A 27,865-nucleotide genomic window follows, 5' to 3' on the forward strand; every position below is an offset into this window, starting at 1 on the left:
TGTGAATATAGGAACTACACTACAAGAGGACCGTGTGGTCAGAAAGGGAGTGCAACGAGTCGTAATCGGTGTTCTGGGGTGGTAAGGGGTCAAGAGAGGAGAGAAGGGAAATATCATCCTGGTTAAAGGGGGAAGGCAGTTAGGGGGAAGAGAAATTGGGATGGGCAGTCTGATAATAGGAACTGCGGGGGAGGAAGCTGGGGGGAGGCAGTGAGGTAAGGAGAGTGCCTGGTGGTGGGTGGAAAGAAATCATTAGGGATATAACGGGTTTGGGAGGTTAAACTAGCTGTTGAGGTGATAAGATGAGGGAGGGGTGCTATCACATGGGTATTATTGGGGGATTGGGTTTTAGAGACATGGTACGTAGTAGAAATGTCTGTAGGGTGAGGGGATGTGAACAAGGAAGGGGAGGGGGAGAGGGTGTCAGTCTGTTGGGAGGATGAAGTGTTAGGAGGTGTGATGGAAAGTAGGTAGGAAAAGGTGCTGAAATGTTGTTCAAAGATGGAGGTGATTTTCAGAAGCTTGGATGAGAATGTCAGCGGATTTGAAAATGGAGATGTCTATTTCGCCAAGGAAAGCAGGAGAAGGGGAGGTGGACAATTTAAAACCATACAGGACTTTACATGATTTAGTGATGGGGAGGTGGTGGAGGAATATGCTTTTCCATTTGGAGAGACGTTTGGAGTAAAAAATGTATTTCGTTTTTATTATAGAGGAGAGGCTAAGGTAGTTATCGACAAAAAGAGTTTCACGGTGACTAATAAGTTTGTGTTTAAAGTGTTTCTGGGCATTTTTGGAGCGATTAGGGGGGTAGAGGATGGACCATGAGTTTGGGCCATGTCTAGTGATTGGATCCTTTGTGGTGATATTCCAGTTGAGCTCTGTTAACCTGTAGCTTGCAGGGAGTCCACTCTTTAGTTCCTTTACAGCAAGGTAATCCATAAGGCGGTAGTTTCAGCTAGTGCAGTCTTCAGGGGGCAGGCCTTAAGAATTTTGCACCCCAACTTCTCAGCATGGCAACGTTTTGCTTTCTTAAGTTTCAAGCAGCAGATATAAGAGACTCTGTCCCTCTCAGATACTTATTCCAAGTTCTCTGGGTCAAGCAGGAGGTCACTCCTGACCAATGGGAGCAGGGCAACTTCCCAAGGATATGACCACATCATGTAGAGTGTGGTATTATGTTGTCTCAGAGTGCCCCAAATCCTCCAGATTCATAATGGTTGATTTTCCAACAAGGAGGTAAGAGCTGGCTAAACACACCCCTAGGATGGCTACTTTCCATAGCCTCTCCCCCTGCATCTGTGCATTCCTTCCATAAGCCTAGCTCTCGCTTTGGGTCAAAAGAGGGAAGTTGTAAATGACACTGAGGCTGTCCTCTTCTCTTTGAAGACCATGGTTTACGACTCCTCCCCCTGCTCTGGCATTGCTGTGTAGCACACTGCCCTCCCAGCAGAGCTGGTTAACCCCAGGGGCTCTTTATCACCTCTTCAAGGCAGCCTGGCTAATCCACTTAACTCTGACCAATCAGGACAGACCACTAGAAGGCTGAATCTGGAGTTATAAACAACAAAGTCTTATAACTTCTTGTCTGTACATTTTAGGAGATGATATTGTTGGATTTGTCACTACCGTTCTGGGAGGTCTTTGAATGGAAGTTCTATCATTCTCCTATCAGGAGTAATTAGTTAATATCTTCTTGCCATGTTAACCTATGTGGCTTGGGATTTGCAATGGGAAAAATGACATGGGCCATTTTGCCAGCACTAGGGCTTATAAAAACATATTTTATAAGTACTTTGCTTATATCTGCAGGACCCCCACCCCATGGGACAACTAAGGGAGACTTTAGAGGCTGTGAATCTGTTGAAATATTGCATATACTCCCTTCACAGTGCTCCTAGCATCAAAGTCGAATTTGGGCAGCACTTTATCACAATGTGGGGAATGAAATGTGAAATTTCACTTAACCCAGGGAATATACAAATCATTTTAGAAGGGTCTACCTTATAAATACCTGTCCCCCAGCCCTGGAACACCTAGGGGAGACCCTGGGGGTTCCTAAAATGCCAAAACATTGTAGGTTATCCATTTTTAGTTGCCCCAAACACAAAGGCCGAGTTTGGGCACAATTTACTTTTTAAAGCAGTCCTGCCACACAGATCCACTTTTAAAAATACCTCAGGCTTCAGCAGTGCACACATGCAAGTGCAGATAGGTCTGCTGGCCTCTAAACTGCCATGTCCTATTTATACTGGGGACTGATAGGCAGTTTCAATACCCCTGCCCTAATATGTACTAGGGCCCTATGGGGTAAGTCATGCCAATCACAGGGGTATCTCATACCATAGTGTACCCTAGTGTATGTAGGTGTTTTCACTGTAATCTAAATGTGTCTTTCAGCATAGCACAGGCCCTGTGCCTTGTTAGGCACAGTCCAGGGTCAGTCAGAGTCACTTACCACCAGTTCCAGTCTGCAAAATGTTGGGGGGCACACAGGGCGCAGGATAATTTTGCAACAAGGTGGAATCAATAACTTTCCAAGACTCACTGTGCGGTCTTAGGCAACATGACCCAGATTTTATCTGCGTGTTCTGCTTTAGTGTCCAAATTCTTAAAAGCTTCAACCTTGCCATGTTACAGTGGCGGGCCATGGAGAGGATTGCTGATTGTGTTTCCTGTGCCTGATTTCATAATGGCAGCTCTTGAGCAAGTTCGTGGGTCACAATAATGCTTTGCTGGGTAACCACCCAAAATGTCTTCTGGTTCTTGGAACCTGCTCAGAATAGCTTTGACACAGCGCAAAAGCACCACCAGTGCCACTCACCAGTGCCTTCATTCTTCTTAGGAGGTAGCAGCTTCAGTGTACAAAGAATGTCGGCTCAATGCAGATGCTGCAGCAGCTGATTGAATCCACTGTTGAGGTGGCATATGAGGTCAGGGAAGCACCTCAAATGCTTTAGTACTGAATATGAATTTCCAGGAAGATTCCACAGGCTACCCTGAAGAGGCAGTGAGTCAGGTGTCATAGTGTGCAGGGATTCAAATTGCTGGTATAGCATTTAAGTGACATTTTAGGGTTCGCAAATCTAACATGAGTGGAATGTTTTATATTATAACAACAAAAGGAGTCAGAGTCATCAGCCTAGGATATTGACGAATAAATGGGGAGACTTAGGAAAGCAGTCCTTCCTGAGTTTTTTGGTCAGACGGTCCCCAGTATAACACTCTGCATATTAGTTCTCAGCTGCTGTAAAGGTTGATAATCTCAAGGCTGGGCTATCAGGGTAAGATACTGTCATTTCTGAGGACACTTCACCATCACATCCAATTGACAAAAAAGATACTATGCAGCCTCAAATCTTGTTGCCTGGGGGCTAATGTATGTGCTGCTGATACAATCAAATCTCCCCAAAAAGATCGCTGGGACACCCACCGCACAAATTTCAAAGAGAAAGACACTAAAGCCCAGATTTAGAGTGTGGCTGAGAAGTTATTCCATCACAAACATGATGAACGTCCAGTTCGCCATATTACAAGTCCAATATATCTTATAGTGCTTGTAATACGGTGGATAGGATATCCATCACGTTTGTGATGGAGTAGTAACCCATCTTCCAAACTCCAAATCAGGCTCTAAATCACATCTATCTCTGGAACATGTAATGTGAAAAGAAGAACTTGAGGTTCAACAGTCAAGCAGTCAACTATGGCTGTACATCGACGTGGAGAAGCGCAGCAAGACTTCTGTGACCAGGTCTGGGGACTAATGTCTGCTAGTCTTCATGCTGGGTGAGGGAAGGGGCCACAACGGAGGTGCCGTCCTTGGTAGTTGTTGACCTTCAAAAAATAAAATGTAAACATTTTTTTGTGTGCAGAACTTTTTGACCGTTGTGCATTTTTTGGGAGTTTTTGTCAGAAATATGAATAGATTGTGAAAAAATGCACACTTTTAGTACAAATCCTCGCAAACATTTTGACACTCATTTGGTACATGTAGGGAGCTCATTTTCATCATTTTGCAAATGCAATCAGCATTCATAAAGCCATGGTAAGTGCCTATTTTAAAACCAAAGATATGCTCACCTCCTAGTAGAAGCTATTGGCAAAAAAAGGTGCAAATTCAACTTTCTGCTATTTTAAAACTGCTACCTGTGTCTGAATGAACTCGATAAACAGTGCCTTCTCCAGATGATTGATAGTGTTATATGTGTGTAATGTAATGGAATAGGTGGCTGTGTTACACTACGTTGCAATAACGCCATCTTTAACCTCCTTATCAAACTCAACATTCTGGGTACTTCCGTAAAATATATCATCGGGTGAGGAATAACCTGTGTGTTAACTGGTTTTCTTTCACAATTAAAAGGCCAGGCCTAGCACCAGTGGTTTGATTGTGGTAGTTTACACAACAAACCACGGTAGGCAGAAGTGTTGTTTTTCCATTACAATACAGAACTACAAGCCCTAGATTTCAAAGAATAAAGCCTGAAGTGGAACAGCACATCACACATGCAACTGGGAAACTTGGCAGCTACGGGTAAGATACGTTATCACTGCATTTATACTGCAGTGACATCACTTTACTTCAGCGCGCGGTAATACAGTTATCATTAATATCTTCTCATGGGTCTGAATCCCGTCCTCTTACACTGTACAATGCAGTGGACGGACTTAGTACTCAATAATCAATTTACAACCAGAGCGAACGCGAGACGTGACTCACCTACAACCGTAACGCGCAGCGGATAATTGATGTAAGAATATTTCGTTTTCAGGTGATTATTGTGTTCATATCGGAAGTAGTAGTTGATTCCATCCGATCTCCTGACGTCATTGATCCTGAGGGAGCAGTCCCTTTGATTCACATCTCCCACCAGCTTGAAGCGCCCTCTGGAGTCCGCGCGGATCTCTCTGGTTCCATCGTTTGAAGCCACGGCCGGGGCGGACATGAGGGCACCTTCAATGAACCAGTATCCGCGGGAGCTCTCTGCTGCCTCCTCCGTCGGCTCGAAGGTGAACTCACAGGGAATGAGGACGCACAGGCCTTCCTGAGCTGTGACGGGGCCGGGCAGGGTCACGGTAAACCATTTATCTCGGTCTTCGTTGGTACAGAGGACTCCTGCGGAGAGAAGAGCAGCGGGTCAGAGGTTATAACAATATGAACGAATGGCGGGAACTGAAGGCAAGAGGAGAATCAGGTACCAGAGAGCGGCCACAGTGGAAGCAGAGGGGCAGGTGAGACACAAGGAGACAGCATTTTCATCTTTGATTATAAAGATTTTACAGTTAAAGCTACATAATATAATTAACTATAGATATTTTTTATTTTCTCAAAATTTAACTAGCCAGATACGATTCTTCTTTATATTTTTTTATAAAGCATTTGCTGGAAGCAATCCTATCAAGGTTTGTTTCCGTTTGGAAGCAATCCATCACAAACCAAATTCTATTTTCTTGTTTTCGGGGTGGTGCCCAATGTGAGATTGTTTGTTTGGCATCCTCCTCCCCGCCAGTGATGGCTCCTCCAATTGAGCGGAGGATCATCTCCCCACAAGCCCCAGAGCTGAAAAATAAAACGGTAATAAAAGTTTATTTATTATCATTTTAGTTTTCAACACCCCATCGCGAGCTAAGTTACAGAACGGAGGGGTTCCTGCGCTGCCGAGTGGCAGCAGCAGCGAGCTGTGCGCTTTAAAATGTGCATGTCATTTTAAAGTTCTCTAAGCTATCTGTCCTAGACAGATGCGTTAGAGAAAGCACAGGCCTCCAGTGCTTTTAGGAGCGCTGGTAGAGCCTGCTCTGTCCAATCCTGGTGCTGCTTTCATGCTGTGAAAGCAGCACCAGGATTGGGTAGTGCAGTTTACTGCATCAGGAGCTTCCTTGAAGGCCCCCGAGTTGGGAGGACGTCACCCTGCGGAGGTAAGTGAATTAATTTAATTTTTTGTGCACCCACCCTGCTCACCACCCTCTGTACAACCAGCTGCCACTGCTCCCTGCATTCTGTCCATAGCGCCTCTCTCACATGCATTTCATTTGCTTAATAGCATTACTTATACCAGTATAGGGTGTCAGAGGAATGTATATCACACATTCAGGGCCAATTAATCATATGTGGGTAAATCAGTCTATAGGTAATGTTACATAAGACAATGAGGAGTACAAGGTTTCAGAATCACCACCACTAATAGGCGGTATATCTTTAGAGTGTTTAGTCTAGAAAATAACAAACCCAGGATTTAAAATATATCACTGCGGTTGGCCATACTAATAAGAATGTATTTCTACCCAAACAAACCCTTTTTAGCAACATTATCGGGAAACAACCTTTACAACGCAGTCATTACATCGCACGACCTTTACATAGCAGTCATTACATCACAACATCCTTTACATAGTATGTCATTACAACGCAGCCATTACATTGCATGTCACTACAACTAATGTCATTACAATGCATGTCACTAGAACTCAGGCATTACATCGCAAGTCATTACAATGCATACCAGTACAACGCATAGTACCCTTACACTATCCAACACATCCTACTGTTGCACTCACTGAAGTTAGAATAGTAATTTTTACCCCCACACTATCAACACTTACTCTACTGTTGCACTCCCTGGAGTTAGAATAGTAATTATTACCTCTATACTATCCAACACTTACCTTAAATGCGATGTAATGGTATGCATGGTAAAGGTATAATGCGATGTAATGGAATGCGTTGTAAAGGTAGTTTCTGAAAATGCAATGTAATGGAATACAATGTAAAAGAATGCGTTGTAAAGGATGTTGCGATGAAAGGGCTCTGTCCTGTCCCCACACAAAGGATTAATTACAGCCCTGTAGTGTTTCTGGATACAAGTACTGGACCTCTGACACCATGAACTCAGTACAGTTCTGGTCCTGTGTCCATTCTGCCAGGAAGAAGAGGATCTGATGTGCTGCTTAAGGGCTGTCATTCTGCTGGAACTGCTGTTTGCTAAACTTTTACCTTGCTGTGTTGCCCTATTACATGCTGCTCTTTCTTTGCCTGGGTGAGAAGGAGTGGACCTGCATTACTTGAACCCACAGTGATTCCAAGGGCTTGTTTGCCTGCTCCTGTTGCCTAAGTCTCGGGGACACAAAAGACTTAGAAACCACCTGTTCCAACCCTTGGGCTCATCTGCTTGTGATTCTGTCTTGCCAAGTGGTGCTGTTCCAGTCCTGGACCCTTGGAAGTGGAGGCCAAGGTTTGCTCCAGTGCAACTGATGCGTCCTCTGCTGCAACCAGGATCAAAGTGCTTTTGCTCAGAGGGCCCAGCATGGGTCCTGCATCTGGCCTATGCTCCATCGTTGGCGGCATGAACCCTTGACTTTGTCCTGGTCTAGTTCGACCAATCAACTCTTTAGGCGCTACTTGCTTCTAAGCCCTTTTTTTGCATCTAATCTTTAAAAATACATATCTTGACTTCTACACACTGGAATTTTTCGTTTTGATCTTGTTTTATTTATTAAATCATAACTTATTCTTCTAACCTAGTGTGGAGCCATTTTGTGGTCTTTGTGTGATATTTTCACTTTATTAATGTATGAAGTGTTGCACAAATACCTTAACATCGCCTCTTGAGTTAAGCCTGACTGCTCTGTGCCAAGCTACCAGAGAGTGAGCACAAGATGATTGAAGGTGTTTTGTGACTCACCCTGACTAGGATTGTGGTTCCTGCTTGGACAGGGTGTACACCCCTCTGCCAAAAAGACACCCAATTTCTAACAGGGTGCTTGCTTCTCCAGTCCCTTTAAGCTCTGCAATTGCACCAGATGCTCCTTGCATGGAGCAATGGTGAGTTTCTGAGGTGAATATGGAGTGAATTCCAGGTCTTAGCCGCCAGGTGGGAGAAGGAGTGGTCTCCCCTTTTTGCCAGCTGGATGCGTTGGGCAGCTGCTGGGAACAGGAATTCATTTTCCTGACTTCGATTCCCAGGGCCTGAACTGGGCTGTAGATGAAGATACAGCCCAGGTCTCACATGTGTTGTTGTGCACCGGGGACAGAAAATGAAACCAGAGGAAACCTCTGCCCTTCTTGCACTCTAATGGCTCCACACCTGCACCAGATGATCCTTGTACGTCATGTGCGCACACAGCCACCTTCAGGACTTTACTTCTAAATTCTTGAACCAGACTACATATAAGGATGGAGCCTAACAAAGGCATGTTCTGCAGGTGCAGGGGTACAGAAATTGAAGCCAGAGGAAGCACTTGCCCCTCTGCCGACCAATTAGCTCCACACCTGCACCAGATGCTCCTTTCTTGTTATGTGTATCATCCACCTTCTTGACATCACTTCTTAGCAATTGAACTGGACTATATATGAGGATGAAGCTCAGCAGTGGCATGTCCTGCAGACAGGGTCAGACTAGCCTATAGGGTAATCAGGCAGTGCCCGATGGGCTGGTCTAACAGATCATTGTGCAAGCCGGTTTTAGTTTAAAGCTGGTCTGATTTGCAAATGGCCACTTTTCCCGGTTTCTGGTCTTGATATTGTGGACCACTTTTATTTTAGTGCCTGAGCTGATTCTTTGTGCTTGTCTGATGCTGACTGCAGTTTCTATGGGTGCGCTGACCACAGAAAAGGAAGCCAGCGAGGGTACCCATTCCACTGACCTCCAGTGGCTCCACACCTGCACCAGTTGCTCCTTGTATGCCATGTGCATCAAGACATGTTTGTCACTTTTTTGCACTTAATCTGCACTATACATGAGGATAAAAGGATTAAACAATGATCTATGCCTGTCTATGGATGGTATGTTTATCCTATTAACATTTCTAATGATGAGTGACCTTGCATGCACACATGCGTTGGCGTATATCCAACTACCTGAGGTAGAAATAATACTTTTTGGTCTAGGTCAAGGTGCAGACGTGAGCTGAAGGATTGTTGCCAAGTTTTCGTTAGGCACTTGTAGGTGCTTGAGTCTTCATGATGCACCAGGTGCCCAGCCTACCAGAGATGGCCTAAACCTGCTGCAGAGGTGAGCCCATCAATCAAAGCAAGCAGCAGTTGCCAGGGCAATCGGAGCTTCTCAGCCTTCAGCATGAAAACAGCAGGGCAGAAACCACTGCAACTTATTGTGGTAGGGGTTCAAGAGGAAATCAAATCCAAGTAAATCCAAGTTTGTAGAGAAGAGGTGTTTATTGGAGCATCCACAGGTTCGTTAAGTAATTGATGTCTAGAGTAGAAATTATATCTTTCCATGACTATATGAGGCTGTTCAGTAAACATTTTTTTTGCCCTATCAAAAGCTTCAGTAAAACAATCATAATCTCCACTGTCCATTCCACTAGGAGTAGTAGAGACTGGTAAATGAATAAACACATCCTCAGCATGACCCCCTAAAGTGTTTAGCAAAATAGCTAATTTTCTAGAAGCAGTAAAACTTGCACCATCAATAGCTAATAAATAATGATCAAATAATCTATACAATTTGTCCCATTTCATGCTGGGCTGATTGGGACCTGAATAAAAAGGAGGTGGGGGTGTGCCACACACAGTACTCATCATATAACAATAAGCTGTAATTCGTAAATATAATAATTAAATAATAATACTTAAAAGATAAATAGCTACCACAACAATAATAAGATGCAATGTTACAATATATGGATATTTTCTCATTAAAACGGGTTAATAAGAGTATAAATAGGCAGTACCAATGCTCGTATAAATCTTCGTTCGGTTGCTAAGCAACCAACAAAATAAACAAAATGGCCGCCCAAGCGTGATGGCGACACCACGCAAAAGAGAATGTTCAAGAGGAGGTGTGCGCGTCACCGCGATGCGCCAGGAACGTAGGAGAGTTTGAGGAAAAGATCAGTTCCAGGTTCCGAAAGATGCGGACTTCACGGTACGTTTTCTTTTAAATATACACAGACTCCAACTGTGCGAGTGCAGGACGACCGCGGTAAAATGTTCTTACGATCTCTAAGTCTTCCAAAAATCCTCAGTCTTCCACACAATCAGGCAATTTTAAACGCTGCAACACACTCCAGTGGCAGGAAAAGTACAATGCCTGTAGCTGTAGTTAAAGTCTAGATAAACAGCAATAACTCCAATCAGCTTCAGATCAATTGTGATGAAATAGTGTTGCTGAGATAAAATATCGGGAATTCAGTGACGCTTTTCAAACGAAATGCCAACTTTTCTCCAGAAAATAACAGCATACATATTTTCGTTGAAAACTCGAAAAATACTCAAATTTTACTTGAAAATGAGCATAATCTGGAACAATCCATTGAAATATTAAATTCCTGAGTGCACTGCAAGGAAGTCTAAAATCCATAATTTAAATCCATTATCCATGACTTAAAAATGGACAAAACTAAAATAATAACTTCCAAATATAGATCAGTAGATGCTCCAAACACATAAAAAATATCCCAAACGTCGCCTATATGTGGTAGGGGTTCAAGAGGAAAATTAAATCCAAGTAAATCCAAGTTTGTAGAGAAGAGTTGTTTATTGGAGCATCCGTCTTCTTGAAGATCAGCAGAGCAACTGCTCACAACTGATCTTTCAAGATATAACAAAACAAACAACATTTCAAAGATATACAGCCCAAGCAGAGAACATAGTGCAGAATACATTCTACAGAGAATGAACCATGAGAATTCCTATAGGAATTCTCAAATAGTAAACATTCTAATATAAACACAATACTACACTTATGAGCATGAATTCAACTATTTACAGTGCTAGTAGAAGTATATAAATATCAAATATCCATGTTCAGATGCTGAAAGTTCATGAAAATACGAACAAATTGAAATAGAGATGACATTAGGCTCATGCTAATCACATTTAAAATACTGTTGCATAGATTCATCTCCTGCTCATACTATTGTAGGCTTCATGTGTAGCATTGGTACTTGAGAATCCCATTACCTGCTCTGTCTCTCTACAGTCAGCTGTTGTCATGATATTTATTACAAAACATGCAGGTCAGCACCAGCCTCATTATGTCAGCAGTACTCAGCTATTTGCAGGTGCGATCCGGGCCCAGCAGGGTCTATGTCTTTAACCGCTTCGACGCGGCTGGAATTCCCCTGCCATGCGGGTGAATTCCACACATGCGCGGAACGGAAGGCCCTGGGCCGTCCTCCGCACATGCTCACTGGTTGCATTGCTGGAGGCTTAATTTCTGTGCGCCTGGTAGGGCCATCAGACTTGCTAGTCCATCCAGAATTACTTTTTTCCAGGGTCTGGGTCAGTCCTTTCATCCTACCCGCTCATTGTTACATCTGTTGCCTTGGTGTTTTTTTTCATACTGCTCAAGTCATTGGAGCTTATTAACAAGGAATAGGCGTGGAAGGGCAGAAATGCACCGTATTTACAAGAGATGGTGCATTCTTGTCCTTTCCACCTGCGCTGACACAAAATTTGCAGCTGAGCGCCAACTCAAGCACCCTTGCACCATCTTGCAAGTGAGTCTGTGTGGTTGGCAGGTTTATTTTTGTGTAGGGAGGGGCACCTTCCCGCACAAAAACAATCATGAGATACGCTTTCCTTTTTTTATGTGTGCTGCAGAATGCAGCACACATGAAAACAGGAGAAAATGAGGAGAAATGTTAACATTTCTCCTCCTTATGCCTGCTCTAGGGATTCACAATGTTTTGGCGCTGCCTCAGGTTTACAAGATATTGTAAATCTGGGGCAGCATCAAAGTCCATAAGTGTTGTGTGGTAATACCCACCCTAACACCCATGAAACACCTCTTTGATGCAGAGTAAGGCATTGCAGCGCTGCTGTGTAGTTCCTAGTAATCCCCCAGGACCTGGGCGTTTTCGATGATTTAAACTGAGGGCTTGGTGTCCAAACCAACGCTGTACACCCCCACAGGTTATGTCAGCTGTTAGACCAGCTAGCTCTACACTGCCACTACCACACCTCCCTGTATTCTACAGTGGCGTACTTAGGTAGTTTCTGGCAACCACTGAACATTACAACCCTGATCGTGGAAAACAGTACAGCACTTTTCGCTCAGTCAATCGTGCTTGCTTATTCTCAGGAAATACGGAAGATGGCGGTTAGGACGTTTTACAATAAGTTTTTATTGCTCAAGCGTCAGTCTTGTGTAAAACATATGTGCTGCGGCAATCAGGAGACAGAAGCATACGAAAGAGATTGCAAGTATCAATATGGTAAATCGTAGATACATTTTTACCAGAGTGCTAATGAAATGAACATAAGCAGCTCAGAATAAAAGAGTAGCATTTGCATATTACTAAAATGGGCACCCTAAGTAATTTGTCTGAATGTACCTAGCCTAGATTTGTGTGTGAAGCATGTATATGCATATGTATGTATGTACCCAAGAAACCCCAAGGGATGTACCAGCCCCCTTACCTGATGGTTGAGAATGAAGGACCCGACCTCTGTCTCGAGGATGACACCCTGCAAGGGTTGTCGGACCGCTGCACGTTGAAGATTAAGCATGCAGGACCCCCAATTCAGCTTGAAAGGAATTCTCCTTCAATTTGCCAGGGGAATGAGGGTCTTTTATACTAAAGTGGTCACTTCAAAGTTTTTCTAGAATCCATATGATTTTAAAACACTCATAAATGTTTTGAAAACAATCATAAATATTTTGAAAACAATCACCAATGCTTTTCTAAATAAATGTGACCATGCACAGCTGGCTGTTGACCGATGATGAAAAAAAGTGGTAACACATACAGAATAATTCTGCCGTGCCTGGGGACATGTTTATGTCCGTCAGTTACAGGGATTATGATGGAATGCTAAGAGTCTGGTGTTGAAGAGACAGTAGCAAGGTACTAGGTAAAAGGTCACCTGTTTGGAATCATTATTGTCGTGTGGATAGGACAATACATGTAAAAAAGCAGTATACATGACAGGGCTAGCCTAAAGGACATGCCACCCACTTCTCATTAAAAGGTCAACAAGGCCAGCCAGATAATGATTAACGTAAGGTCATTTAAAAACATAAAATTATTCACATTAAAAACTACTAAAACGCACTTTTAGAAGCCTGAAAAATGTCCATAAAAGAAAAGTAATTTTCCCTAAAAAGCATTCAAAAGGTCCTCTAAACTTGTATATTTTGTTATTATTCCACTGAGCACCTTGAAATCCATTATGCTTAGGTAGAGCAGAGAAGAAAAATAAAACAAAGCCAGTTTCAACCTTCAATTTAGTAAATGTTTAAAAAGTTGGCAAACTGTTCCCAGTGCAGGAGAGGTAAGATTGTTTATGAATCCTGTGCTGAAGACTCAATATCGCTGAACAGCGTATCCGCAGGTGGCCGTCCTTCCAGAGCTTACAGTATCATTTCGAGTGAGCAAAGATGTTCATCTCTGGTTCCCACAGCAGCCCCCGGGGAAGAGTTTGATGCCTGCATGCCTGATACTGATGCATGTACCTCTGGAGCAGAGCTAAATTCCCTTCCAACAGAAGAGGAAGCATATTTTGGCGGCTCTAGAAATACCCTCATCAGCATGGGAAATATGCTGGGGACAACTGCACACGTGGGCCTGCAAAGGCACCAGTAGCGCTTCTATGTCAGGTGGGGCAACAAATGGAAGTGTTAGACACAGGTCCAACACACAGCCAAATCCGCAGAAGAGGCAACAGAGCACAGGCAGGGCACAGTCTAGCCAGACCGGTCTGAAAAACAGGAACCAATCCTCACTCAGCTCTCGAAGCAGAGGTGTAGTCAAGTAAAACATATGCTCACAACAACGTCGTTCCGCCAGTGTTCTCTTCATTTCTTGAGGGATTGCGACGTCCATGGCGAAGCAAGAGAATTAAAATCAGGATGCCGGCTACCGAGAGCAAGACCAAAGGAAGCCCTTTAAAAATGCTTCCAAGTACTGAGTGTATGAAGGCTGGAATTACTCTGAAGATGGTCTGAATGGTTGTTAAGAGACAAGATCCAAGTTGCTTAAATAAGTGTACGATCCCACTTGAATCAGACATTAAAGATACGATGAACCATTTCTCTGAAATGGATTGGGAAATTCGTATGGACCAGGGCCTGTATCTCTGCTGAAGACCGTGCAACCTGGAGATCAAAAGTCTCTTGGGTTGAAGTTAATGCCACATTTCATTGAAACAACATGGCTTTCAGTCTGCTAAGCGAATCAAACCTAATACTGGAAATATTTAGTGAAGGCCACAGTGGTGCCTCCCTAACTGTGCCAGCCGGGGGAAACAATACTTGCTTGCTGGAGGGACAAAAGGGGGAAGACATTATAAGCTTCATGCTCAATCTCCTGAAGGAAGTTTTCCCTTGGATTGAAACAAAAATATTGTCAGAGGATATCCAGAGGGTACACAGGGATCCGTTTGGGAAAGGTAAGCACAGGAAGAATCTGAGGAAGATCCTAGTTAACTTCAGAACCTGTACATTAAAGGAGAGAATTTTCGGTTAGGCAATACGAGCCGGTTCTCACACAAAACGTAATTGGACCTTCCGAATAAGATTGGATATCTCAAGGGTGACCCAGGACCGACAGTGGGAGCTCGGCCAGTGTATGCAGGAGCTGAAATCTCTGGGGGCATCAGTACAGATGTGCTTCCCTGCATCTCTGAGAATAATGTGGGATAACCAGATGTATAATGTGAGGGAGACCAAAGAAGTAGATTCCCTAATAAATAAGATTAAGGAGCAAAAAGTGTACGGTATGCCTATAGAGTAGAGGCCTTAAACCGGCGAGACTGATTCGCCAAAGAAAAGAAGGGATGGTTCTTCATGGGTGGGTGTGGGACACAGAGGGGGTGGAAATGGGTTATATAAGACAAAGTGCACTAAGGGTGTGAGAGCATATGGGGAAAAACTGAAAAAAAAGGATGTTGCGGCTTGCGCAAAAATAAGAGTACAGATACAATATTTAGCATAGGACATGGGAGTTAATATTCTTACATGGACCGTGAACGGTATGAAGGTTAGAGGAAGAAGGAATAAAATATCATCATATTTAAAAAGCATAAAGTGTGACATAATAATTCTTCTAGAGACGCACCTCTTAAAAGCAGAATGGGGAGAGATATTGGAGAACCATGGGTGGGTGGAGTCTTACATACGTACAGATCAGGCCTGCTGTGTCAAGGGGGTGATTATTCTTTTTAAAAGGTCAGCAAATGCTGAATGGGTTCAATACTGACCCAAAGGGGAGATGGGCCATAGCAAAGTACGTATAAATGAGAGAACATACGCAATAACAGGGTACTTTGGTCCTAATGTAGATGACCCCACAGCAATTCAGGCTCTCTACTCGTATTGTTTGGATGTCCCAGCCCAGGTTATCTTGGGGGGGGCGACTTCAACTTGATAATAGACCCCAAGAAAGAAAGAAGTCCACCAAGGAACACCTCAACATTGCCTAAAATGAGGAGTTGGCTGAAGCTATACCTTGAAGATTTAGGAGATGTGGCGAGAAAAAGGTGTAAAATCTCAAAAGTTTACCTTTAAGAATAAAAAACTGGGTCATTCTTCAAGGATAAATTATTTTTTAGCTGATAAAACATTAGGTTACAGGTGAACTGACTTGTGATTTCTTTGTTTACCCTTTTCCCTACCTCTAGGTCGCCTAAATAGAGCAGGACCCCGAGGACCTCTTTCCCTCCGAATGAGAGAGGTTGTATTTAGCTTCTACATATTGTATGAACATTGTGTTCATATATTTTTCTTTCTGTGTAGTACTGTATTTAGGTCCTGACGAATCGCCATTAGGCGAGAAACATGTTGACCACACCAGGGGGTTGAGTTAGAGTTCTGTTCAATTTACGGTCTCTAGTTCCCCTCTCACCCCTTTTAACCAGGGAACCAGCCACGTTAATAAAGTTCAGTGTGGACTGTTTTACCCTTTTTACCTTCACTCACTTTTTTCACTGACTACACTCCTCTATCTCCTCACTTACACCCACCATCGGCAAGGAACTAAAGAACCCCGCCAAAAGAGTACCATCCGGGACTCCGGCAGACATTGCAGCGCCGGTCTGTCGAGGGGCAGTGAGCCGATGATGACACTGGATACCCTCCAGTAAGGGTGTGTTCCACACCGATTACTCTGGGTGTATGAGGCTCTCCAAGTTCTGACTAGGGAAGTCTGCCGGTCACGGTATAGACCATACCCACTCTTATCTCCACGCATACATACTATCTCTGGGGAACTTTGTACTCTGCTGTTAGCTCTACCTTAGGACATGTACACTAGACCCCTTTAAACATCGTCCTCCTCTGTTCCCTTGATGTTAAAATCTCAGCGTGGGTCTGCCCCCACGGACCAATTAGGTTACCTCCAGCTCTATTTAGCTGTGAGGCCCACTAGGTACCTCGAATGACTTTTTGCATGCGAGTGTACACAATATAATCCTTTCTCTCTCCCCCCGACCCCACCCACTATTCCTACCGATTCTATCCCCTGGTCGACTGTCCCACCATGGAGGACGTCCCGGGCATTAGTTTCGATGAGGAAGCTATAGCCGAAGCCTTGAGATCCACACCCTCGCTCCTAGGAACAACAGAAGCAGCCGCCACTGGCTCTACTAATGACGACTGGATGATACTCACCACCCTGAAAAAGGAATGGTTGAGAATTACCATACATGGACTAATGATGACCGAGTACCTGAGAGTCAACATCGCCCCCCAGGGACTCATAGTCAACCTTTTCCCCAGGATCTTCCTTGAGGACAATCAGTTTAAAGGAGACTGGTGCCAGGTCTCCTGGAAATGCACTAAAGATCTACTTTTCTTGATAGTAAAAACAGCTAAAAGACTGGCAGACGCTCTGCTAGATAAGATCACAGCTATAGACACAACAATGAAGGCAGCCGTTAATAATTATAAAAATTCTAAAACGGCTTTCTCAGCCAAACTTGCTGAAATCAACCAGGAAATCGCAGATAATCAGGAATTTCTCCTCAAACAGAAACTGTCTAAACTTGAAAAAGACCTAGCAAGGTTTGACAAGGAGAAAGTCTATCCCTACCATAAGGAAGGATACACTAATAAAAAAACTGGATACTCCTCTGATGAGAACTCAGGTAAGGACAGTCGCAGGGGGTCCTCGGGTAGTGATTCCAGTACAGGTAATACCCCTCATAACAACCGTTACCAACGCCGTCCCAACTGGAACCGAGGCTTCCATCAAGGACCTATGTTCCATGGACCGCCACAAATGCTGCCCCCTTGGCAATATCCTTTCTATCCGCAGGGACCCCCACAATTCTACCCCCAGAACCCTTTTCACGACAGAGGTTGGGGCAGAGGAAAAGGGTGCAAGCGGAGCGGCACAAGAGGGGTACAGTGGCAAGACCAACCATCGACTTCCGCCCCGATGGAGACCAGGAGTGCAGCAAGAGGGAGAAGAGTTTAGTAGTAAACCTCTCCAAAAGGACACTCACTCCCATTGAAATGGAGATTCTCGAAAAGGGCTTAGGTTTTGTCCCTACCCCCACCCCGGACAGCTTCACAGAAATGTGCGAAATAAAACAACTGTTTCGTAAAGTTCGCCTTAGAGCTTACTTCCAGGAGCAGCCATCCACTGATAAGACGCATACAGGACTACGCAATCTGTCTACTTTTACCCCCACCGATGGGATGGTTACCCCAGAGGTGTTAACATTTGAGAAGGCTGTACTTAAGTCCTTGGAGACCAAGCCAAATTCCAACAGTTTCAACAACTTGAGCAGAGCCGAAAGACAGGCAATCCTATCCCTGGGCAATGACACTTCCATCGTCATCAAACAAGCTGACAAAGGGGGAGCAACTGTCATACAAGATGCCATTGATTATGACACAGAGTGTAAGCGCCAACTAGCTAACACTACCCACTACAGACCCCTCTCAGCAGATCCAACCAACAGACTAATCACGGACATCTCTAGTCTCATCATTGAAGGCGAGACTAATGGCTGGATCTCCAAACATGAGGCAGAGTTCCTTTTGACAACGGACCCAGTTGTCCCCTACTTCTACACGCTGCCTAAATATCATAAAGGTACCAGCCCAGTGCCAGGGAGACCCATCGTCTCGGGTATTGGCTCATTACTTGAGCCACTATCAAAGTTTTGTGACATATTTCTACAACCTCTTGTAAAGGAAATACCCTCCTTCCTCCAAGACACAAGAGATGTCCTGCGCCTCATAGAGTCGATTGAAGGTAGAGAAGAGGTGGACCTATTATTAACGCTTGACGTGGAAGCGTTATACACGAACATTCCCCAAGCAGCCACACTGGAAGCCGTAGAATCTGTCCTCAGGCAGCAGGAATGGTCCTCGCCTACCCCAATATCCTTTATTATGGCCTGCGCTAGTATCGCCCTGACGGAAAACTACTTCCAGTATGGCTCACAGATGTATCACCAAATTAGGGGCACCTCTATGGGTTCGACTTTTGCTCCCAGTATTGCCTGCATCTACATGGCGGCTTTTGAGAACCAGATTATCTATCCCGACTCGAACCCCTTCAGACAACATCCTACATTATGGCGTCGCTATATCGACGACATTTTGATATTCTGGAGGGGTGATCGAGAGAGCTACAACCAGTTTTGTACCTGGATTAACCAACAGAATCCCTATTTGAAATTCACTGGTACTGTGTCGGAGACAGCCCTCCCGTTCCTTGACCTCATGATACGGCTCGGACCAGCTGGTCTGAGCACCACTCTGTTCCGCAAGGAGACAGACAGAAACAGCCTCCTACTGTTTAACAGTCACCACCCGAGAGCACTACGCAAACATCTTCCCTTTGGTCAATTCTTGAGGGTCCGTAGAAATTGCTCGTCAAAGGATGACTACAGGCAAGAAGCAAAAACTTTACAACACAAATTACTTGACAGGAGGTACCCAACCAAACTAGTGCGTGACTCTAGAAAGAGAGCCCTTAACAATCATAGGGAGGCCCTCCTTGAAGTTCATCAAAAAGAACGTGACGACTTAATAACATGCGTCACCAGTTTCACCCGTAATTCCAACTACATTAAAAAGACAGTGAATAAACACTGGGATATTCTCAACTCAGGGGGCACTGTTTTACCTAAGCCAAGGTTCGCCTTTAAACGCACGGCTAACCTGAAAGACTCCTTGATTCACACACACCCTAAGAAACAACCCGGTGCAGGACAACGTACACTGTGGGACCTTCCACCTGTTGTTGGCCACTACCCCTGCGGAGGCTGTGCGGTCTGTCCCCAGACCAAACAGTGCAAAGAGATCCAGCTAACAGAGTCCTTCCTGTGGAAATTGAATAGACACACTAATTGCAACAGCTCCAAGTCTATCTACCTCCTCACTTGCCCTTGTGGCAAATTGTATGTAGGGATGACCATGAGACAGGTGAAGCTAAGAATAACGGAGCACAAAAGCAACATACGGTGCTCGAAGACCCATACGAGATTGTATGAACACTACAAACTGCACAACCACTCTGCTGACAGCATCCAATGGCTGGTGCTTGAGTCCCAACCAGGCATGAGCAAACAAGCCTTATTTAGACTTGAACAAAGATGGGTACACCACCTCCAGCTAGACACAATAGGGCTAAATGACGCCATTCCCTGGGCGACCGTCTCAAGATAAAGATCCCACACCTTACTACTCCTTCCCGGCTAAATGTCCGGTGCGTACCCCCCTTTCCCCCCCACCCCCCCTAGTAAATCATCCCTGGCCAGCGCGTTTGGGTCACCTAACAACCTTACTTAGTCACTAACCGCCACTTATCAGACACTGTGTGTGACTCTACAACCGACATAACTAATTCATCCTCAGAGGCTCACCCTCCCCCATCACCATCCATGGCATGAGAACCATTCAGACCCCATCTCATACCCCTGTTACAATCTGGTCGACTCTTGCGACCTGTCCCATAAGCCTATGCATCCTCTGAATTATGCCCAGATACTTTAAGACACACAGCCCCACTTCTCATGAGAAACCTACCAGCTCCACCTCACTTAGGCTTCTTTTCTACCCAAGCTGATCACATTTTAGGGACTTCTCACCCTTCCCACCGCGAAGGCATTCAAACTCGACCACCTGTTTGCAGTGACAGGGCGAGACGTCTGCACTAGGCGAGTTTCCATGTAGCCCTGCCGAGACACACTCACCGGCGACTCTGCCCTACCTCTGCTCACACCGACATCCTCCACATATTATTTGGGCGCCCGCCCCCTTGCGCCATTCCACCGTTACCTTGGGGGCTTCTCCCCGTGCTACACTTCACACGCGCTCCTTTCCTGTTCCTTCCAACATGGCCCCCAGTGCGAGCCACCCAGCAACGTATACAGTGCTGGACTAGAGGACTCATGGTGCACATGCGCATCTGACGCGAGGGTCGCACCACTACAGCCGCGACTCCGACGTCATCAAGCTGCTACCTTTTTAATGGCGGACACCGTTACGAACCCTCACCAGCTGCTCCGCACCCTGACCAGGTGCTGCAAGCGTGAGGGGTAGGTGTTCCGCCATACCAGCGCCAGAACTAAGGTAAGCTTGTCGGGTTGTGGTTTGCATGTTTCCCGTTTTAGCCCCGAGCCTCTATTGTGCACGCTAGCTCAGCGCGAGTTCACAGTCCCGGGGAGACTGACACCGCTTCGACCTTACCGGCGGTGTGTCTACCGAGGCTCGACACCGGTTCCCTTGTCCCTCCGCTTGCCCTCCAACCGCTAGGTAGTGGCTGAACACCCTACTTCACACCATGCTCATCCCGGCTAGCACTTTTCTGCAACTGTGATCACCACATCTGGTCAGCCCGCCATGCCTCACTCAAACATTCCCCTCAATGTTGTTCCCTTCACTAAATACCCTGTCTCTATGGGGTCGGACAGTTACTTATGTTACACACTTTCTGTTGCAATTTTGAACAGAGCATTATACTAATACTTGCCCTATGTCAGAAGCAGTTTTGATCCCGCTTCCAAATACCCCTCATTGGAATGGATTGTGTAATTTCTTTTGGCCAGTGACTTCCACTTTAGGGATGTCACCCTCTTCCACCATGTCCCACCGCTTATAATTGTGTGATTCCTTCTGGCAAGTGACCCCCTTTGAAGGGTCAGCTTATAGGGTTGACCTTCCTGATTCTTTACCCCATCCTTAACTGCTGGACCGAGTGTCAATCCTTACCTCCCTTCCATATCCAACAGGTTCCTGTAACTAAATAGCGCTGGCCTCACAGGAGTACGCTGCGAGGCCCTATCCAATCCCCCTAGGGTAAGACCATGCTTGCTTCTTATCTATGATTGGGTGTTTTTATGATAAGCTTTGGCTCCACTCGTTAGTTCTGTGTGTTACGCACGATGGTCACCCTCAAGAGCGAGATCCACTTGTGTTAGATTTAGAAGGGATTTTAATGCAACCACACTTAGGTATGATTGTTTTCCCTTCACACAGTCTTACCCCTTTCACCCCTCACAAAGTGGAGATTTGTCACATTAGTCACGTTTCATTCTGGGAGCATATAAGTCACTGATGTTACAGGTGAACTGACTTGTGATTTCTTTGTTTACCCTTTTCCCTACCTCTAGGTCGCCTAAATAGAGCAGGACCCTGAGGACCTCTTTCCCTCCGAATGAGAGAGGTTGTATTTAGCTTCTACATATTGTATGAACATTGTGTTCATATATTTTTCTTTCTGTGTAGTACTGTATTTAGGTCCTGACGAATCGCCATTAGGCGAGAAACATGTTGACCACACCAGGGGGTTGAGTTAGAGTTCTGTACACTTTTACGGTCTCTAGTTTCCCTCTCACCCCTGTTAACCAGGGAACCAGCCACGTTAATAAAGTTCAGTGTGGACTGTTTTACCCTTTTTACCTTCATCACTTTTTTCACTGACTACACTCCTCTATCTCCTCAATTGCACCCACCATCGGCAAGGAACTAAAGAACCCCGCCAAAAGAGTACCATCGGGGACTCCGGCAGAGATTGCAGCGCCGGTCTGTCGAGGAGCAGTGAGCCGATTATGACACTGGATACCCTCCAGTAAGGGTGTGTTCCACACCGATTACTCTGGGTGTATGAGGCTCTTCAAGTTCCGACTAGGGAAGTCTGCCGGTCACGGTATAGACCATACCCACTCTTATCTCCACGCATACACACTATCTCTGGGGAACTTTGTACTCTGCTGTTAGCAAAACATTAGGTAGTAACATGAAAAATGTAGAGCATCTCCCAGCTCACATCTCTGATCACTCAGCAGTGATGATGGAGGTGGATCTCCAGAGCCCACAGAATCCGCCTAGATGGACGCTAGATAGAAACTTGCTCCTAGATCCCCAGGTAATAGAGGATTTGAGAGTTTAAAAAAAATCTTTCTTACTTTTAAATACAGATGAGACCCCTCGACAGGTTAGGTGGGACACATATAAGGCAGTAATAAAGGGGAAAATAATCAATCTTGCTGCCCAACGGAATGAGCTAATTAAGAAGAAAATCAGCAGCTTGGAGGGCGGAATACAAACGCTAGAGAGGAGAATCGAGAAGGAGAATTTGGCACAAAAAAAAGGTTATACTTGAGGGGAAAATGAATGACATAAAAAGTGATCTGTCAAATACACAAGAAGTTTGAATTAAAGAGAAATGGGAGACAGGTAAACCTGCTCATTACCAATATGGAGAGGGCTGTGGCAAGTTGCTAGCTTGGAGGACCAAGACATAGCAAAGCCGCAATAACATCATATGTATCCAGGAGGAGGATAAGGTGGACCCCAGCATAGAAGAAATAGCAATCAGGAGTGCGTTCTACAGTTTCTTTAGGGATTTGTGTACAGAGGAAACACAAGCCAGTGAAGAGCACATAGAGGATGATCTTGAAACCTGGACAAAACAGACCTTATCAGGAAAGTACAGGGAGGAGTTAAACGCTAAGATAACAGAAGAAGAGGTAATGGGGGTATAAAGGAACTAAAAAAGGTAAAGGTGGCAGGTCCAGATGCACTGCCTAACAAGATGTCTAGATCCTTGAAGGAAGAACTGGTGCCTTGGTTGACGATTTGTTTAATAAAATATTCTTAAAGGGTCAGGGGCTACCAAAATCCTGGGAAGAGGCAACAAAATGCATTTTAAAACCAGGGAAGGACCCCAAGCAGTGTGAATCGTATAGACCAATATCATTGCTGTACAGCGAATATAAGATTTAAACTCAGTTTCTGGCAAAAAGGTTGGGCAAGATGGCTGGGTGTCTAATCCATTAGGACCAGAAAGGTTTTATAGAGGATAGGCAGATCCAAGAGCTAACACATAAGCTAATAGGAGCAATAGATTGGCTAGCAGGAAAAGATCCAACTGTCAGTAATCACTTTTGAGGCCGCAAAGGCGTTTGACAGGGTCAGCTGGTCATTTTTACACAAAGCAATAGAAACTTTCAAACTTCACAGGGGCAGTAAAATCCCTATATAGAATCCCCTCAGCATGACTACTCTCTCCCCATTGCTGTTTAACATGTATATAAAGCCTCCAGGAAATTCCTTAAGGTCAAACCTACAGATATCCCCTTTCAAGTATAAGAACTGGGAGAAGAAGGTTGCACTCTATGCGGACGATTTAATGTTATTTACGGATGATCTGATAGGTTCACTTCCAAGAATAATAGAGACACTTGAACAGTTCGGAAAAACCCTGGCTATCAGATAAATCAACAGAAGATGGAGTTTATTGAGTGGAACAGCCAGTGCAACAACCCTATGGTAAAGCAACAGATCAGGAATCTGGGCATTCAGATTTTGGGAGAAATCAGGAAAATCGCCCAAGTAAATAAAAAAAAATTCTAGCAGAATCTAAAACACTCCTTAATGCGTGGCGTAGCGTCCCTTTGTCTTTCCTGGGTCACTCCGATATAGCAAAGATGATGATACTCCCTAAATTCACGTATATTTTTAACTCCATACCCCTGGAATTAAAAAAAGAGTGGTTCAACAGAATTCAGGGGGATATCAGCAGTTTCATCTGGGCTTCAAGAGGATTAGAATTGCGTGGAAGAAGTTAAGGGGGATGAAAGAACATGGAGGGATTGCTAGCCCGGACTTGTTGCAATATTACAGGGCTTTTCATTTAAAAAACATTAGAGTGCTATTCAAAGACCAGCGGCTATACCCACGATACATGCAAGCTATGACAGTTTCAGAAGGAAGTCACTTCTTGTATAAATTTGGTCACCCCATTTTTTTTAAAGGTGAAATTAAAGATGCTAGGGTCTGCAGCCAGACTATGGGTTCAATTGAGGCGTCTATGGAAAATCCCTTATTACATTGAATATGCCCCAATTCCGAACTCACCAGGAATGCCGGAGTGGCTAGAAGAGACATTATCAGCACCTCTAAGAGAAGGAAGGAAAACAAATTGAGGACAATTATTAATAGGGAACGCAATAATCGGCTGGGACCCTCTAGTGTCAGTGACCAATGGGGCTCTGGCTAAGTTTAAATTTATCAACTGTCGACCCGGGCAAACTCCCTGGGGAAATATGGCTCAGGACATAGGGAGTTGGAGACTAAAATTCAAGGGGAAGTTCTGAAGAAAGAGGTAGCATATTGGTATTGGTCGCTTATCTCCGAAGGGGAGGAGAAATTTACTCTACCCACAGAGACCTGGGGGAAAGACCAGCCACCGCTAGCTATATCTCTTTTAGGGTAAGTATCAATGGCTACATGTGGGTACATAATCAAATCTGCACCTCTCAAAAAGAACCATTTATTCACCATGCATAGAGCCTATTAAACTCCCAAAAATTGTCCAAACTGAGAAGAGGAGGGGTGAAAGAGTGTCCCAAATGTGGTGAGGAGAGAGCGGACGATATCCACAAATTCCAGCGGTGCCCCCAACTACAGGTCTTCTGGGAAGAAGTGGGTGAGATCCTCCCGGAAGTGCTAGAGCACAAAATAGAGGTAAGCTTGCAGCTCGTCATGTTTGGGGTGGAAGGTTTTACTCACAGTAGGGGAGGACAACTATTAAACACGTTCCATGAAGCAACACTTCTTTGCCCACCAAAGACCCACTTAAAGCATTCCCGTAGTCAGTACCACTTAAGAAAACTTCAGTGTCCTTATTTCTGCACCTATATCTATACAGTAGCTCCCAGGTTTCCTGTATGTACCCTTCACCCAATTCTTCACACCTGCCTGCTCGGATGTATTTAATGCAGTATTGGACACCAAATGTCATGATTTTCAGTGTGAATTAACCATTCAGTAGACAGTGATTCTGCTACCATGAAAGGTAACTTCATTAATTTTTTTAATGAGCAGTATGGTGTACTTTGCATCTCTGCATGCCAGAGTCAACTATCTGTGAGTCAGATTGTAAGCTGAGAACAAACTTGTGCTGTTAATGTACCGCCATGACACGTGGTCAGAACGCAATGATTGCAGCGTCCAGCTTAAAAGCATAATGGAGCGCAATTGAGATTCCCATGTTGTAGAATAGACAAATCTTGTTCCATTATGTCACAGGGTTGCCCATAAATACGTCACAAAAGTGTGGTCATACCACTGTCTACTACAGCCAGGGCATTTTCTAGATTAAGTCTATCAATCTCACGTAATCTCTCAGCAACATCCTACTGGGAGTCTTTCCATAGTTCGCTGTAGATGGCATATAAGAAGCGTTTCTTACACGGCTTCTTGGGACCTAGCAAGAAATCCCTAAGATCCATGTTTTCTGATAGAAGGGACAAGTGTTGTTTTACCTGTAACAGTGTTGAGGTTTTTAGCTTCTATAGGCACAACTTCCCAACACTATAAGAAGTAACTACCCCTGGGTCGTCTGTGTATACATATCCTGTGTAAGGCCTATGGATACTAAACCCTTCGGTTGTACCCTTGAATCTTGACTGACACCTATTTGTGTTGATATGCCAAACCAACCATCTCTTCCAATTGGGATTTGAGGAATTGCATGTACCATTCTGTCGCATAACACCCAGCATCTAGTCACGTATCTTTGTGTCATTAAATATACCTCCAATAGGTGTGGGAAGGGAATGCATAGTGTTTTTTGGTCTTTAATTTTTGAAAACATGTAGCAGGTAGTTTGTTGCACTGCTCTGTTCAGGAATATAATCTGTGATGGTGTGGGGCAAGCTCAAAATAAAGCCTCAGTTTCCTGTACTTGCCAATATTTTGTCCCCCAGATGGATTTTGTTTCTATCATGTCCCTCAAATAGTCAAAACCTTGTATAGACAGTTGGGAGATAAAAGGTGCTGAATATATGAGCTTGGTGTTAGTCAGCATAATTTTCTTTGCAGTTGCATTAGTCTGTTCTAGCTTATAGTAGTATGACATTTGGTCTGATGTATTGAACCCTGAAAAGTATGAATATTTCTGTGCAAATGGGGCAGAACTACCTTTCGGTTGTGTTGGGCAATGTTCCCATTGATGGTAAGTGTTTACAGTGCGTGGAACACTAGCTCTGTGCAAAAAGTGATGACCAGAATGCTGGTAAAAAAACATACAGTTGTATTCAGGTGTATCTTCATACAATTCCCTTTAACCCCTTGGACGCTGATGACGGATTCGCTCCATCATCAGCTGCGGGTGCTCTGTGCTGATGACGGAGCGGTTCCGTCATGGCCCACTCGGAACGCCTGCGTGGCGCAAATTCCGCGCCTGCGCTGAGCGTTCTATTGAGCAGGGCGGGCCATGGCGGAACCGCTCCGTCATGAGCACAGCTCAACCGAGGCTGGTGACGGAGCGGTTCCGTCACCAGCATGCGGCCCCGCCCCCTTGGCACTGCGGCGGGATAGCCGCCGCAGGGAAGGGGTTAAAAAATGCAGCCAATTGTTCTAAATCTGAGAGCATATCATTCACAGTGTCAATGTCCCAATCATCAGAGAGTGTACTAAAGTCATTGAAATTTCAAACATGTGTGGATTTTTCGAATGTTCAGTAGGACCATGTACATTATATGAAGCGCTATCCCAAATATACCATCTGGTACTGGAATTGCTGAAATGTTCACTAGGGACAAGTCACTCTGTTCATAGTATGATGACTTATGAGGTTTCAAGACCAAGTTCAGAGGTTGGACTGCAGAGTGTTATGGGAGGTAATGTCTGTCCAGTAATAGGAAAAAGACAGTTATTATACCAATCAAAATTAACAAGAACAGGATCTCTAATGCAAACCAAAGATACAACCAATGGGACACTAAGTAAGTCTTTTTCAGCCAGAGATAACATTGTTGAAATTGTTCTTTTTTAGAGAAGGGTGGCGTTTGATCAGGTTTACTTGGATCTGATGAAAAGTTATTGATGTTGATGAAGTAGCCAGACGCAGTTTGATCTATCTTTGGAAGCTCAGCAGAGTTTGTAGAACTGACAGATGTTTCTTGTGAAGGCACGTTCATGTAAAATTCATTATTGGGATGAATTGCAATTTGCTTTTAAGTTTCATTTTAATGTTGTTCTGTTTTAACATGTGTAATTTGTACTCCGTTAGTTGATACTCCTACATCGTGCGCAGAGGAGTATTGAAACTTTGTTAGTTTTCCATCTGAACTTCCTGTATAGTAGCGAGAGGAGATCTGCGGGTACACAGGATCCCATGTGGCCTGCTTTTGAGAATCGGCCACAAAGTGTGGTTTGATCAGATCAATGGAGAAAAATCTTTTATCTTTTCGGCCGGAAAGAGGCAAAAGAAGTACTGTTCTTGTTCCTTGAACCCCCAGGACAGGTACAGGTGTTCTGTAAGATGGCCCAAACTCCTTCTTGTCCACGATCTTTTCTCTGACCAGGTTTCACTTCCCCAGTGGTGGTGCGTTTTACCTGAACGTTGCTTTGTAGTGCCTGGAATTAATTGAGTTCCTGCCAAACAATCATTCATTTCAATTACATCCACAATTGTGTTGGCACAATCGAGGTCA

The 27,865-nt window shown here is 44.5% G+C and overlaps 1 protein-coding gene across 1 annotated transcript in view; it reads right to left on the minus strand.

Moving 5' to 3' along the window:
• LOC147701131 (myeloid cell surface antigen CD33-like) overlaps window positions 1-27,865 on the minus strand; it is a 574,774-nt gene that overhangs the window by 189,812 nt on the left and 357,097 nt on the right. Inside the window, exon 3 of the mRNA XM_086929902.1 lies at window positions 4,724-5,119. Coding sequence (XP_086786028.1) covers window positions 4,724-5,119 — 396 coding nt within the window. The remainder of the gene's footprint in view (window positions 1-4,723; window positions 5,120-27,865) is intronic.

The sequence above is a fragment of the Lissotriton vulgaris genome, chromosome 7 (genome assembly GCF_964263255.1).
Source record: "Lissotriton vulgaris chromosome 7, aLisVul1.2, whole genome shotgun sequence".
NCBI classification, from domain to species: domain Eukaryota; kingdom Metazoa; phylum Chordata; class Amphibia; order Caudata; family Salamandridae; genus Lissotriton; species Lissotriton vulgaris.